The following is a 16,211-nucleotide window of genomic DNA, read 5'->3' on the forward strand; positions in this document are numbered from 1 at the left end:
GTGGCTGCATAAATAAGGCCGCAGTTATATTTAAGATCATATGTTTTCCCCATTACAGAGTACTATCATTTGCGTGACGACGAACTCACCATTGAGTGCCATGTTCATGGTGTACCCCGACCTGTCATAACATGGTGGCGCGGTGCTTTCCAGGTGAAGCCCAGCTACAAATTTACCATGTTGGAAGAGGCGCACGGTGTCTGTAAACTGCTTATTTATAAGCCGGGCAATAAGGATGGTGGAATATACACACTGAAGGCCTTTAATTCAAGTGGTGAAGCCCAGATCAATCATACTGTCGAAGTCGCCAAAAATCTGCACTACCATGTTCCTGGCATCTTCCATGCGCGCGACAGAATCCAACTGGACAGCTTGAAGCAGGCCAAGAAGGCTATGGACGCAGCGCTTAAATCGAAGGCCGAGTCGGATCAAAAGCGGGCAGACGCAGAGGCTGAACAGCAGCGATTACGCCCTGCCCCCAAAGAACCAGAAGTTTTGGTACCAGCTAAACAAAAGCTATCTTTTGCCACTCAATTGCGTGATCGTATGGCGCTTGAGGGTTCCACTATTAAGTTTGTGGCCACGGTCATTGGACCAGAGCCCAATACTCGCTGGATGAAGGATGACAAATGGGTCGTAGTTGGTGGAAATATTAAAAATCTTTCCGAAGAGGGCAAAGCCATTCTCGAGATCAGCAATGTCACCTCTGCCGACTCGGGCGTATACAAGTGTGTAGCCAAAAATGATCTCAGCGAAATCGAAACGTCTTGCTACTTCAAGGTGTATGCGGCACAGGCCGATGGCGATGAATCCGAGCCCATATTCGCCCTACCCCTGCGAGGTATTTCTGTATGTCTGTGCCAGTCCTCGAATATGTGTGTGTGTGTCAGTGGTTCTATTTTTTTCATGTCACCACACCAATACGAAACACAAGAAGATCGAATGAACACATTTTTCTCGTTGATTGTCGCCGATTGAGGCCGTCCGTGTACAAAAATAGACATATTGATTGATTTGCTTTCTAATTCTCTTGTACATTTGCAACAATCTATGTAGATGTGTATCATGCATCGCAGAACGATTTAATTCTCGACACGAAGGTGCGAGGCAATCCCCGTCCCGCAATCTCGTGGACTAAAGATCAGATACCCGTGGTGCTTGACGATCGCATCGTACAAATCGAGCATTTGGACGGCATCTGTGAGCTGATCATAAACAAACCAACGACGAATGACAATGGCATCTATGTTTGCACGGCAAAGAACAAATTGGGCAGTCAGTCGACCACTCACACCGTTGTTGTCGACACCACACACAACTCGCGCCGTTCGAGTGTACTCTCTGCAATGCAGGAAGGTGAATCTGCCGATGGCCAGGCCAAGGCCAAGGCCAAGAAGAAGAAGAGTGTTCAAGAAGAACCAGCGGGCGGAGAGGGTGGTTATGAGCGTCGCAGCCGGATGCCAGATCCCAGCCCCAAGCAAATGCTTTATTTCACAGTCAATTTGTCTAATCGCTATGTGGCCGAGGGATCCAAGGTCAAGTTACAGGCGGTTATTGGAGGTCCCGAACCCACAATTAAATGGCAAAAAGATGACCAGAATGTTCAGTACGGACCTCGTATCCGCAACATGAATCGTGACAGTTTGGCGGTTTTGGAGTTTGTTAATGCTCAAGCCGAGGATTCGGGCACCTATACTATCATTGCGCAGAATGAATTCTGTAAGATAACTACCTCAGCATTGCTGCATGTCTACCAGCCAAAGGTCGATACGGATGTGCAACCAGTCTTCATTCGCTCTCTAAAAGGTAAGCAGGCAGACGCATTGACGTTCAAAATTAGACACCATTATGCAATGACTTCCATTAGTCATTGTGCAACAATCTTGTCATTCCGAACTTATGTAACATGTGTTGTTATTTCTGCTATCTATCAGAGACCTATCATCTCAACAGTAATGAATTGATTTTGGAGACCGCTGTGCGCGGTCAACCTACACCAGAGGTGCAGTGGTTTAAGGACAGCGTTGAAATCCAAAGCGGTGGTCGCTATCAGATTCTTGAACACCAAGATGGAACCTGTGAGCTACTCATCGATCGCCCAGACAATAAGGACTCTGGCAAATATGTAGTCAAGGCCGAGAGTCGTGCTGGAAAAATGGAGATTTCTCACTATGTGCTCTTCGAGGGTAAGGCGCATCACATTGCGGATAACATTCACGGAGTTTTCCATGCCGACAAAAGTCTAATGCGTCCCAAAGAAGTGGAAAAGCCCGTTGAAAAGAAACCAGCACCAGTCGAACCAGCTGCTGCCGAAAGCGAAGGTGAAGGAAGCAAAGGTCGAGGCCGCAAGAAGAATGAAGAAGATGAAAGTGCTTCGGCCTATGCATCGGACTACGCCTCAGATACGGCTAGTTTGTCGAGCAAGCGGCGCGAAAAGAACATTGTTATTCATTTCAGTACTTCAATGAGGGATCGTGTTGTAGCCGAGGGTTCCAAAGTGAAGATATCATGCTTCCTTGATGCAAAGGAACCTCAAGTAAAATGGTTCAAAGATGGTGAACAAATCCAAAATTCTCCGAAGCTTCGCGGACGTTACAGCGAAGGCCTTTGTCTCTTAGAAATCACAAGCGCCACCGTAGAAGACAATGGCGAGTACAAGTGCTGGGGTCGTGACGAGACCGGAGAAGCTTCCACTTCGTGTAGATTGGAGGTCTATGAAAGCCCCGGAACAGGCGATGTTCCTCCAACATTTACGCGCAATATTAAGGACACTTTGCACGGCAAGATCAACGAACTCCAGTTGGATGTACATGTTCGTGGATTGCCAACACCATCGATCACATGGGTTAAGGATGGTGTCAAGATTGAGAATAGTGATAAATACCAACAGGTTGATCACGAAGACGGCACAAGTGAGCTGTTCATTAGTCATCCGAAGCAGTCGGATAGCGGAAAATATGTTTGTCAAGCTGAAAATCGTGAGGGAAAGACGGAAATTGTGCATATGGTGACTGTGGAACCTCGTGTACGGGCACCACGATTGTCGCCACCAAGAGAGGGCAGACCACCTCGTCCAGGAGGAGCAGCTGAAGAAGATGAAGCAGCTGCAGGCGAAGAAGGTGCAGAAGGCGAAGCAGGTGAGGGCGGCGAGAAGAAGCGCAGGAAACCAAAGCCCGACGAAGAAGAGCAGACGAGCTCGAGGAGAGAAGTGCCAGCACCACCAGATCTAAGGAAACGTTTGTACTTCAGGAATTTCTTATCTAACCGGACTGTACTCTCGGGAAGCAATGTAAAGTGGATGGTCAACATTGACGGGCCGGAGCCAACTGCCAAATGGTTCCATGGCGATCAACCAATTGCTTTCGGACCCAAGAGCAAAATGTCTATGCAAGATGGCATTGCCTGGTTGAACTTGGTTGGAGTCACTGAAGAAGATGCCGGAGAATATACGTTGAGAGTAAGAGGATCCGAAAACGAAATAGTGAGCACTTGCAACCTCTTTGTTTACAGCACGGGTAAAGCTGAGGTTATTCCGCCCACTTTTGTTGTGGGTATTAAAGGTGGGACATTGATTGTGGTTTTTTTTTGAAGGAGTACGTCCAGCTGTATGTCCAAATTGGTTTGAGTTATATGTAATTTAAGTCAACTAACCCCAACTTGATACCAAATTTGTTCTGTGATGTTGTCTTATGTGTTTTGTGGCCTGTCACTTTTTATTTTATTGTAGATGCATATCATTCCCAAAATAATCAGCTCTTTTTGGAGTGCAAGGTGTCAGGCAGTCCTAAACCTCAAATCTATTGGCAGAAGGATAATACATTGCTGCCCATAGAAGGTTCTAAATACCAATATGCCGAGCAAAATGATGGAATCAAGCAATTGATTATTTCGAATTTGGGTCCCCAGGATTCTGGTCTCTACACTTGTTATGCTGAAAGCGAAAATGGTCAAATGAAAATAAGTAAATTTGTACAGACTTCTGACTACTTAAGGGGAAGAATAATTGATAAGAAACCAATCGATGTAGTCGAAGAAAATATAAAACGAGAAGAATCAGGCAGAACTATGACCACTGATAGTTCCCTGGCCAAGACAAAGGCCCGCGAAGCCAAGTTGCGTCTTAGCCTGGAGACGAAATTAAAGACCATGACAATCGGCAGTGGCAACAAAGCTCAATTGATATGCTATGTTACGGGCTTCATTGAGGATGTATATTGGATGAAGGATGACGAACGTGTAACCAAAGACGCCCGTCATAAGATCTATAATATAAACGGAGCCATCAGTTTGGAAATCTATGATGCTAGAGTCGAGGATAGTGGCCACTATCGGTGTATCGTAAAGAATAGCAAACAGACCGTTGAAAGTGCAGGACAACTTAGCGTACTGGACGAGTCCAAAGGACAATTACCTGAAAGCTTTTCAAGTGGAATTACAGGTATGTGAAACCTTTACCTTTATATCGAGTTATCTAATTAATTTAATAAATTTATGTCGCCTTTCAGAATCCTATGATGACCAGCGTAATGAAATTGTTCTGAGCTGCTATGTTCACGGTCGTCCAAGTATTAGCTGGATGCGTGATGATCATTCGATATGCAACAATCGATACAAAACACTGGAAGAGCCAGGCGGTTTGCGTAAGCTAGTTATACGAAATCCTATATCATCCGACTGTGGCATCTTTGCCTGCTATGCTGAGCACGAAGAGAGAATTGACTCCATCAGTACAACAATTAGAGCCAGCGATTTGAAACGATTGATCACAGTACCTAGTCAAAGTAACGAGCGTGAAGAATGGCGAAGCCAGTCGCAATCGCAGTCTCAGATTAGCCCTGCAAGCCATTTAAATGGTCATGGAGATCTTCAACGTGTTGGCGATCGCATTTTACGAAGTGTTGACCAGTCCAAGCCACTTTTCCATACATTACTACACGATCGCACCATCTCCGAGGGAGGCAATTTACGTTTAGTTTGCTCTGTTTCGGGTCATGAGAATACGCACATTGAATGGCTAAAGAACCACAAACCATTGCCCAGGGATACTCGCTATCAGACTGTCTATATGAATGGTGAAGCCTCCTTGGAAATCTTCGCCGCAGTTGCCGATGATAGTGGCAATTATACTTGCTGTGCCACAAACGATTTTGGAGAGAGTTTAACTCATGCCCAACTACGGGTATATAAACACTTCAAGGAAGCTACAATGCCAAGTACTTTTACGCAGCCAATTCGAGGTATAAGCCAGGAAAAAAGAGCTTTGGGTTACCATCACTTTCGCCTTTTTGCACATTTTTTTATGTTTTCGTTTTATGTTCTAATTGCTTTTGATTTGTTTTTCTAACTTTTATTGGCCATGTTTTTAGCTAATTGATATTTACTTTTTCGCAGACACATATTCTCTTAATGAGAATGAGTTAGTTCTGGATTGCCGCGTACGTGGCCAGCCACGTCCCGAAATTCAATGGATGAAGGGCAATGAATATATCGAGCCCGAGGGCCGATATCAGCAAGTGGATCAGGCCGATGGCTACTCTAAATTGATCATACGTAATCCCACTGAAAAGGATTCTGGCATCTATTCGTGTGTGGCACGCAACGAAGGAGCCGAAAATAAGATGCCCCATCACGTGGACTTCAAGGGACGTGAACATTACACATTGGAGAAGACGCACGGTTTCTTCCATCGCGATCCCAACAAGCCGCACTTCCTAACACCATTGGGCAATCAGACGGTTTGCAACGGCGGCACAGTTGCCATTTCCGCCGAATTCATGCAGACAAGCACGCCCATTGAGGTCAAATGGTATCGCGATCGCCGTGCTGTCGAGGGACCCAATGTCAAATCTCTAGCCGATCGTGGCGTTTACACGCTAACCATTATGAATGCCTCACCTGAATGGGAGGGCACATACACGTGCCGTGCATCCAATGCATATGGACGCATTGAATCTCATGCTAATGTTGATGTTACCATTGCCGATACCAAAGACGAACGTCCACCGTTATTCCTGTCTAGGCCAGATACTGAAATGAAGATTGCTGTCGGTGATCCGTTCTCCATATCTTTCCGCATTGCAGGCGATCCGAAACCGAAGCGTAAGTCCAAATGAAGTCGATAGGCAGATGAATCATTTAAGTCATTGATTTTTTGATCTTTAAATAGTCACCTTTATGAAAGGCACTAAGGACATTACCCAATCGGATAAGGTCAGCAAAGAGGTATCCGATGATTACACCAGATTCACAGTGCAGCAAGCTCAAATCTCTGATTCGGGCACCTACTTTGTTGTTGCTCGCAACAACAACGGCACGGACAGGATATTCGTGACTGTAACGGTAGGTTCTTACATATTTTTTGGAGGCAATCTTTGTGTTAATTGTTTGCGTGTTCATATTTTTTTAACGCTTCTGCTTATTAACTTGCCGCAATTCTTTATCTTCTTTCTCTTCCTCCTTAGATTAAAATACCGAAAAAGAAAGAAAGCTTAGCTTAAAGCTTATTAATTAACTCTACATATTATATACATATTCATTTTCGTTTTGCCAAAAGAAAAAAAGAAAATTTTGAAAAACCTTTCGCCTATGCCAAAATTTAGATACTTTTAATCCTCAGTCTTGGCTTCCTGCTAACTCTACTCTATGTGTTCACTCAAAAAGCAATATAATAACATCGTTCTGACTACAAAATTTATAGGTAAACCCGCGCACACGATCCGAAACGCCAACCCAACCACGATGGGGTCTACCCTTGGACAGTTACAGTGATACAACCTATTTCCGAGGTGAGTGTGAATTCCATGGGGAATTTTTCATGTGTGTGTCTGTTTGTGTGTGTTTGTGAAGAGATTTTCCGTTTTTCCTAGTATCCTTGCGTTGTCCGTTCATGTTAAATGTCACAGTTTTACCACACTTTTATCTCATTGTTGCTGGCACTGTATACTTTTTGCAGATCGTTCCGATATTCAGCGCTATATATACAAACGACCAAATCAAGAAATTTCCTGTGAGAAATACGAATTCGTGTATTTATCTTTATCTTTTGTTAGTATTTTCCTGAACGATTGACATTATTTTTACTTTTACTACTTTATTTTATTTATCATATTTTATCGAATATAATGTATTATATAAAGCACAGCAATCCAGCTTATACATTTACGTAGTGAAAACAAGAAAAAAACAAAAATAAAAAATGAATTCTCCGGGGCGTAATGAGTTTGATTGGATGGTTAAATGCCTTAAATAGAATTCCAAACTGTTTCCTTGACTTTTTGCCTAAATATGTACATATATGATTTTGTTTATAGACCCACCAGGTTGCATATCGACTGAACCGTTGGTTGTCGATTCCGGACCCACACACATCTCTCTGTCGTGGGGCAAGCCGGTGAGTGGCAATTCGGCTCCAGTTATAGCCTACAAGGTGGAATCCTGGATCCTTGGTCATGAGGGTGGCGCCTATTGGCGTGAATTGGGTCTAAGTCCGATTAACTCTTTCGATGCTTTCAATTTGAAACCAAATTTGGAATACCATTTCCGTGTAACGCCCAAGAATCGCTATGGCTGGGGTCCAGCGGTGCAAACAAGTTCCCCTCTGCAGGTGGGCGGCGTCGAATGTCTACCAGAGTTTGTGAAAATTCTACCTGGTCAGGTGAAAGCATTGCTCGGCTCTTCGTTCACCCTGCAATGTAATATGCGTGGCGCTCCAAGACCACAAGTCACTTGGTATAAGGATGGCATTCAGTTGAGCAGCAGCTCAGAGCGGGTCAAAATACGACAAATTGGTTCCACCTGCGCTTTGACCATAACGACAGTAAGCGAATTGGATTCGGGTCGCTATACCTGTGAGGCTACAAATGCCAAGGGGCGTGTCTCTACATTTGCACGTCTACAAGTTGTCTCCGATCCACGTTTATACGAGGCTGACTCACGCTTGAAAGAAATCGCCCATGGACGCAATGCGGCAGATGTGGGTGACTCTTTGCCCATTTTCACCATGCGTTTGAGGGATCGCCGTGTGCAAGTGACTTACCCAGTGCGTCTTACATGCCAAATAGTCGGCTATCCACAGCCAGAAATATTGTGGTATAAGGATCAGCAAATCATCAACAGCGATAGAAGACATCTAATCTCATCGGATGGTCAGTTCTTCACCTTGGAAATTGCAGCCACAACGCTCGATGATAGCGGCAATTATACTTGCTTGGCCAAAAATGAACTGGGCTCTGTATCCTGCCACTCCACTTTGGTTGTGGACAAGGGCATACGTGCCTATATCTCACCCGATTTCTATGTGCCCCTCGATCCTATCTATATGTTCCGCGAGGGTTCGGAAATACGTCTATCGACCAAAGTTGAGGCCTATCCATCTGTTGGTGTCACCTGGCATCGTAATGGCATGCGTTTACGTCCAAGTCGCCGTCTCACTGCCACCCTGGATTCCAATGGATTTGTGGAACTAATTATTGCTGATGCAACAATACGAGATGCTGGCATTTATGTTTGTGTTGCCTCCAATGTGGTGGGCAAAGTGGAGACCATTTGCCGTGTGGCCATTGAAGAGAATGAAGGGTCACCACCAAGAGCATTGGAAATACCCACCATTAAGACCAACGATATGCCGTACGTAAACTTGTTCAACTTAATATTTCTTTGTTATGAATTCCATTTTAAATTCTTGTAGTTATTCCAAGGAGCCGCTCTTTGTGGTCAAACCACGTTCAAGTGAGGCCTATGAGGGTGATAATGTCATCATATTCTGTGAAGTTGTTGGCGATCCCAAGCCCGAAGTGGTTTGGCTGCGCGATTTTCTCAATGTAAGTACAACAACAATTTACGAGCTTATAAAAAACTTTTGTGACGTCATTAGAGACGAGAATCAAATTGCAGCTGCGGCGGCGGCGGCAACGCAAGCGCAATACCAATCAGTTGCATTTACAACATCAGCAAATGTGGGTCGCAAGTCTCGTTTCAGTTCTGGATCTCGTTGCGATAACAATTCAAATATAAACTCAAGTTTAGGTGGGCCAATGTGGGCTGTGTTCAGCCCTCAGGAAGTGAGAGAATTCAATTTGAAAAACAAAAACACTTTCCAATTCCGATTTCCGCCATAATTCAATTCAATATAAATAGCCAACTCTTGTGGGATTAATAAGTTTAGTGCGTTGCGTATTTTCTTTGCAGTTGCTCGTGTTTCGGATAGATTTTAAAACAATTGATCCGTTTTTAAAGCGAACAAAGTGTATACATATATGAAGTAAAAACCTAATTGAAAAAGGTACAAAACAGAGCACACATAACAACAACAACAACAACAACGAGTTAATAATAATGCAACTCAAATTACCAACTAAATGCGTCATGTTAGTCAAGTTATACAATAGAATAACCAACTAACGTGGTCAACATACAGATCTTAAAAAAAAAAAAACGATTTGCTGTGATTCGCTGTCAAACGCTAATTCAAGTTCAACCCATATCAAATAACAGCCAAAACAATTACGAACCAAAAAGGGAAAATATCAACTAAAAAAAAGACTGAAAAACATGTTAAAAAACTAGAGAAAAAAAATACAAAATTATTAAGCCACAAATCGTGCGTCGTTGTCAGGAAGCAGGAGGTCAGGGTGGCCACCATCAACCAGTTTCTAACGACATAAACACAAAATTTGAAATTCAATTCAATTTTGTACTTATATGGGCAAAAGCGTTATACAACAACAACAACCAATGCATTGGCAGCAACAGCATCGTCAGCCTCATTTTACATCAGAGATCAGACAGACAGACAAGACAAGTTGTGAATCATTCGCTGTGACAGCCGCGTTATTAATCCTTATAATTCAACTTGAAAAAAGTGACCTTGGACTCACTTACCTGTGTGTTCACCTGTTCTTAATTTTTGCAGCCGGAATACTATAAAGACGCTCCACATTTTCGACGCATTGGCGAGGGACCTGAATATCGTTTAGAGATTCCAAGTGCCAAATTAGATTTCACCGGAACATATTCAATTATAGCCAACAATTGTCATGGCGAGGCCAAGGCTGTAATATCTTTACAAATATTTGCCAAAGGTAAGTATAGTTTACATTTTGTTTTTATATATTTATTGACTAGAAAGGTTTGTTAGGGTGTTAAGAGACTCCTCACACTCATGTGATTTGTGGATAAATGTTAATGAGTCGTGGGAAAACATATTTTCCCCAAAAGTCTTCGGCCATGGTCAAGAGGCTATTTACGAATTCCGGATCGGCCTGTACCCAGACATAATGAAGGGCACCACTTGTTTCGAATGTTGGACTCAAGACACAGTATAGAGCCTTCTTTATATTGGCCAAAAACATTTGTATTTGTATTTGGGCCATATATTTCGGGGCAATTGATTCGCCAGATTCCAAATACTTTTCAAAATCCTCATCGGTTTTTGGTGATTTAATTTCAACCAAATGATCATCTGTAATCCCATCCGGAGCTCCGCATAGGAAAGGATAACTTTCATGCAAGAGCAGACCACATTCGGTATATTTTTTGTTCTCTAATTTCTCCGTTTGCTTAAGTATGAAACGTTTGTGTTGCTTCTGCTGGATGCGTTCATCAAGATTCTTATCGCGACCCTTGCAGAAAAGCATTTGAAATATTTTCTCATCGTCTTCGGGCGTTTTGCGTGTGGCAATCAAGTGCATCATGGAGCAACGTATTCGCATATACTGCACCTCCAACCAGAGCTGGGATTTATATTGAGTTTTTGTTATCTCGCTGAGCTTATCAAAGAGACCAGCTTGTGCCTGCAATTCCATGTGCATCACCAAACTGGGAACATCGACTATGTTAAATTCCAAAGCTTTCAAAAATGCATGGTGTATAAATATAGGTTCGAATTCATCCTCAGCATCGACACATTGTCGAAACAGGGCCGAGTCCCGTCCACAAATGGCCAATTCATCAAGAACAGATTCCAAGAATGCCTGGCCATATCCCTCCTGGGGGTCCAACTCGGCCTCAAGGCGTATCTCGTCTTTGGGTATCATATCGCATATCTGCAGGAGTTTTGTCGGAGCGGGCTGGACCAGTGTTTCCAGTTCATGTCCCCAATATTCCACTAAAGCTGTCGGTTTCTGCTCTGAACTCTTATGTAAAAGCCAGAATACGAATGTCACTATATGGGTACAGCATCCTGTAAAGAAATTCCATTAAATTGTTGGCCACTTATTGCTTGTTGTGCATTTACCTGCATTTGGGCAAAGACTACATTGCCCATGTTCTATGATTCGCTGCGTTTCCACTATTTTAAGTTCTACATTGGCATGAGTTCCGGTGTTTGCAAAATTGGAGGAGGAAAATATCAAAGCCTTCAATTCGCAGCATCCGCCTTGTCGGCGTACTTGGACATAATCCACTAATAAATCGTTTTTATCTGTTGTCGATCTGCAAAGAAAGAAAAGTATTTAGAATTATTGTTGTACATATTTGTCGTTCTATTGCTTACATTTCTTTGGCGTTGCTGCCCAGGCAAAAATTAAAAACCATTGGGCTGGTAAGCGCTGGCAGAGTATGGACATTTGCTTTGCGGTAACCAGGATCCAAGTCCATGGACACAATAATTAGGCCCGTCATGATCTATCAAATCTCGTTTCCTTGCATTAAGCAAGAATATTTCGCGATAATATTTGAATTATATTCCGTTGAATTTAACACCAATTGCCAATTATTTGAGCGCGAAAAACAGCTGATTAGCAATGTGTTCTAGACAGTGCTGCCACCTTTTGAACGGTGAAAAAATAAACAAATTTAATATTTACATTTGCTACTTGGGCCCAAAACAGCCATTGTATAAAACGAAAGGGATAAATTGCGTTTATTGCGCAGTTTTTGTTAAATTAGCAACAAATCATATTTATATTTTTAGTTGGATCGTAGCCAAAAAGAGCTGTTCCCGGCTATAAAATAGCTTTCCATTTTTGAGATAGTGTTGGGAATGACGTTAATATGGGCTGCCAGACGCCACATTTCACATGCAGTTGACACAGAAATACGCGGGCTTTTTGAAACGAAAATAATGTTCAGTTTACAATACTTTTTGATTTCATAGAAGAAAATATAGTTCAGTATACAGCTGCTCTGGCAGCCGAATTCCCCATGATTGTTTAAAAAACCAACAAACAAACAATAGCTTAGAACTTTTACTGTTGACCATTAAAGGCCAATTCTAATTGAAAACTCCGCAAGGTCCATATATTAAGTGTTTGATTTCCTCTGTGATGCAGATCAAATCAGCAGTCAAATTTATCACATACACGTTCGATGACCTTTAATAAGTCACTGTAGAAAATAATATAATTAGCTCACGGAAATTACAAATATTCAATCCGAGTGAAGTATTTATGTATGTACATTTTATATAGTATTCGTTTCTTAAAATATATATAAATCCCAGTTTTCATAATAATCGGTCCAAGTTATAATCGTAAATAGAATTTAACTTAAAGCAAAATTTTCGGCTGCCAAAGCATTCGAATATTCCTGGATTTCAAATATGGCTCAGTATATGCACACTCTGGCAGCCGAATACTTCCGGTTTCATGAAACCAAGTTGTGTGGAAACATAATTATACACAGTTCAAACTACGCGCCCAAAAAAAAAAAAAAAACAGGCTGGCAGCACTAAATCTTACTTTAGCCAGGTTTTTAGCTATTTAATATTTTTTAATGTTAAATTGCACGTCTCAAAATGAGTTCCGATGAGAAATGTAAGAAATCGATTAATTGGCGCGTAATTTACTTACTTTTGATTTTATTTGCTTATATTACAACAGATATACTTACAAATAGACGGATGGACAAGGTCCACACGAGACATGGGTAAGTTTGTAAAGTACTAATATCAAACTTGCTGATTATGTAAATTTTATCCTCTTTCATAGAAATATTGAAACTCTTCCACGTTTCATCCGTAACCTGAGAAATTTGCGTTGCTGCGATGGCGATGCAATTTCCCTGGAGTGCCATGTGGAGGCTATGCCCGAACCATTCATCATTTGGGAAAAGGACGGTCGTGTTGTGCCCAGCGACAACAAGGATTATGTAATGTCTTTTGATGGCGTAAAGGCGACTTTGAGTATACCTCGAGTATACCCAGAGGATGAGGGCGAATACACATGCGTGGCCAAGAACTCAGTTGGACGATCTCTTTCATCGGCCTGCATTATTGTCGATGTGCCGGAGGAAAAAGAGAATATGCTCAGTCGACAATTGGCGCGTCCCAGTGGTCTGCTTTCCGCCCACTCCACGCCCCGTTCGACGCCCCGTTCAACACCAAACCGCAGTTTCTCTCCTATGCGTTTGTCCTATAGGCACAGCAGCATCGACTTAAGCGGCGGATTGGTGGAACGACGACGTAGCGATGGACGCCATGCCATCACAGCTCCAAAATTCCTGGCCATTCCTTACAATCGGGTTGTCGAGGAGGGCGAGAGCGTACGCTTCCAGTGTGCTATAGCTGGTCATCCCACGCCCTGGGCTACCTGGGATAAAGACGGCTTGATAGTCACGCCCACTGGCCGCATAGCTGTTAAGGAAGTGGATGATCTTCGCTTCATTGAAATCGATGAAGTCGGCTTTGAAGATGCTGGTCTCTATCGGATCACCTTGGAAAATGATTTCGGACGCATAGAGGCCACCGCTCGATTGGATGTCATACGCAGCTCCCGCTACTCCAAATCCCCATCTGTGCGAAGTGTCAGAGCATCCTCGTCCCGAAGAAATGCCTATCTACATAGGCGTATAATGGGTCCCTCGACAGCCATTGGTGGACGCATGGCTCTGGCCACAGGTTATCGTGGTTCATCTGTTCCCTCCGTAAGATTCTATCACAACAATGAGGAACTGGAGCCCTCCGACCGGGTGCACATTGTTGTCGAGCAAAATGAGGCGTTCCTCATTGTCGATAATGTCACCCACGACGATGAGGGCATTTACACATGCATCATAAGTGGCCCCGATCATGATCCTTTGATTACATCTACGAGCATCAAGTTTTACGGGTCGGACATTGATATTGTCAGACTGCCAGCCAGCATAGTGGAACCTCTGCCCGAAATAACCAGAGCTGTGGAGGGTGAGATCATTGATCTGTGCTGTGAAATAGACTGCAGCGAGCCATACTATTATGTGTGGAGGCGCAACGGAGAGATCATTCCCGATGGCGCAGAGTTCAAGTAAGTTCGAAATCAAAACACTCTCAGCCAATGGTCAAAACTTTTTCATTACAATTTTCACACACAGTTACATCGATCATGGCAATGGTTTACTGGCCCTGCGTATCAACGATGCCTTCGATATTGATTCGGGGTGCTACACCTGTCAGGTGTTTAGCCAGTCCGCCTCAGATGGCAGTGACGTCGACTGCGAATGCGACTGCACAAGCAGCGGCGAACTCTGTGTGCTGGAACGCGATCTGACTGACAGCGATGCCGAAGAGAGCATACAATTGCTCAAGTCTCCTCTCCCAGTGGTCTGCGGAGCGGGCGGGGAGGCCGTCTACTATGCCCGCGTCTATCCCTGCCAAGCGGAAGCCGAATGGTTTCTCAATGGAAAACTCATCGAAGATGACTCACTTAACATGACGGTGAGTATGAGGCCCAAAAATATAGAAATTCCCAATACTCACTTTTGTGGTTATCACGCACTTTCAATGCCCTTTAATTAACACATGACTTGATGTATTTAGCATATCAGCTTGTAGTGCTGACTAAGATATAGAATGATTAACTCATAAGATAATATCTTTATGGTAATGAACTCACCTAAAATGACTTTATCAGTTCATACACAAAAAGATTTTAATTAACTATGTCAAAATAGATAAATTCATTGTGAGTTGTCATAACTTTTTCCTCCTTAACAGGTTTTTAATTGAAAGATAAAACTTAAAAAATTATTGAAATTTTCGTTCGTTTCTTGATTCTACAAATTTGTAAAAAATATTTTCCTTTAAAATTATAAGTTCTCTTGATTTTTGTCAAACTGTTTGAAACTTTATCGAATATATATAAAGTTTAGTTTTTGTTTTAAAAAATTTTGAATTTAAAAAAAAACTTATAAACCTTAAACTTATTTTTGAACCATAAAAAATTTTAAAATTTTTGAATTTTTAAGCTTTGAACATTTAAGATGTATCAGGTTCTCTTTATGTCAGGATAGATATAAGCATATGCACTTAAAACTTTAAGTGGAATTCAGAATAATTTGCATAAGTCTACTATAGTGAAAATCAGAGACTTTGATCATATTCCTCAGTGTTATACCTTCAATAATTCAAGTTAAAATGTTCGTTGAAAAACAAATTTGATATTTCTGGGACCAATAGGAGAATTTGTGATATATAGTTTTAAAGTTTTAAATAAATGGGGGGTAAAAAAAAGAATTCTGAAATTTCGTCGGTTTTAAAAAAATATCCTGTTCATTGCTTCAATGAACAAGTTCAGACTTCTTAATTTTGGTTAAAAAGTTTTTGCAGTGTTCGATTATTAGTTATTATATTTATTCTTTTAAAATTTCTTCAATCACAAATTTTATATCAAGTTTGTTAAAGAATTAATTTCTTTGCTCTCCTTTAATGAATTATTTATTTTGTTTTGTTTTGTGAAGCGTTTTTTATCACCTATCTAAAAACTTTTTATTACCAATTTCCATTCAAGCCATAATACTTTGAAGTAAACATTCCCTTTTTTTTTGTCTAGATCTAAACTTTTTCCTCAACTCATTAAATTCATAAAAAATAATTCCTAAAATTATTAAAGAATTCTTTATTACTCTTCAATTGTTTTCTATGTTGCTAACATATTTCGGTTTAAAAAGTGTTAAAAATTATAAAATCATTTAGTTATTCCCATTATAAAATTAATTTATAAACTTCATTTGATATGAAAGATTTGACAAAATATTTATTTTTTATTTATTTTATTTTGGTTGAGTTTAAATTCATTTTAGACATAGTTAATAACAATTTATACGAATTTTAGTTTTGCTAATGTATGTGATTAAAAAAATGTTTAAAGTATTTGTTTATTAAGAAAGAAAGAAATAATCTTCTCTTTTTATTGTTTACATATCGTATTTGTAAATTGTTTAAAATTTGAAATTTCTCTTCTTTTGGCTGTTGAACTTACAGATAGATTTACGAAAAATTGCCACTTTAGTCTACTTAA

At 41.4% G+C, this 16,211-nt stretch overlaps 2 protein-coding genes across 4 annotated transcripts in view; one reads left to right on the forward strand and one right to left on the reverse strand.

Moving 5' to 3' along the window:
• LOC6643383 (myosin light chain kinase, smooth muscle) overlaps positions 1-16,211 on the forward strand; it is a 46,056-nt gene that overhangs the window by 24,222 nt on the left and 5,623 nt on the right. For 2 of the 3 annotated variants that reach the window (XM_047009730.1, XM_023176310.2), the window contains 12 exons: positions 59-841; positions 1,057-1,806; positions 1,935-3,560; positions 5,392-6,099; positions 6,167-6,339; positions 6,698-6,785; positions 7,311-8,625; positions 8,687-8,819; positions 9,911-10,079; positions 12,819-12,864; positions 12,927-14,219; positions 14,287-14,629. In XM_047009730.1, the coding sequence (XP_046865686.1) occupies positions 59-841; positions 1,057-1,806; positions 1,935-3,560; positions 5,392-6,099; positions 6,167-6,339; positions 6,698-6,785; positions 7,311-8,625; positions 8,687-8,819; positions 9,911-10,079; positions 12,819-12,864; positions 12,927-14,219; positions 14,287-14,629 (7,427 nt within the window). Of the gene's footprint in view, positions 1-58; positions 842-1,056; positions 1,807-1,934; positions 3,561-5,391; positions 6,100-6,166; positions 6,340-6,461; positions 6,786-7,310; positions 8,626-8,686; positions 8,820-9,910; positions 10,080-12,818; positions 12,865-12,926; positions 14,220-14,286; positions 14,630-16,211 lie in introns of those variants that run through there. The other variant, XM_047009729.1, reaches the window with a different exon arrangement.
• On the reverse strand, positions 10,085-11,751 carry LOC6643384. Its single transcript, XM_002066089.3, has 3 exons — positions 11,492-11,751; positions 11,234-11,430; positions 10,085-11,179 (listed from the first exon to the last, which is right to left on the reverse strand). Exons 1-3 carry the CDS (start codon positions 11,617-11,619, stop codon positions 10,158-10,160), a joined length of 1,347 nt encoding a protein of 448 aa, XP_002066125.1. The 5' UTR covers positions 11,620-11,751; the 3' UTR covers positions 10,085-10,157.

Source organism: Drosophila willistoni, assembly GCF_018902025.1.
Source record: "Drosophila willistoni isolate 14030-0811.24 chromosome 2L unlocalized genomic scaffold, UCI_dwil_1.1 Seg168, whole genome shotgun sequence".
NCBI lineage: Eukaryota > Metazoa > Arthropoda > Insecta > Diptera > Drosophilidae > Drosophila > Drosophila willistoni.

What these genes read in the sequence shown, in the direction of transcription:
- LOC6643384 (XM_002066089.3), bottom strand. Translation starts at nt 11,619, where the DNA reads ATGACGGGCCTAATTATTGTGTCCATGGACTTGGATCCTGGTTACCGC. An exon ending in GGCAGCAACGCCAAAGAAAT is followed by an intron (nt 11,431 to 11,491) that starts GTAAGCAATAGA and finishes CTTTCTTTGCAG; the next exon opens with ATCGACAACAGATAAAAACG. An exon ending in TAGTCTTTGCCCAAATGCAG is followed by an intron (nt 11,180 to 11,233) that starts GTAAATGCACAA and finishes ATTTCTTTACAG; the next exon opens with GATGCTGTACCCATATAGTG.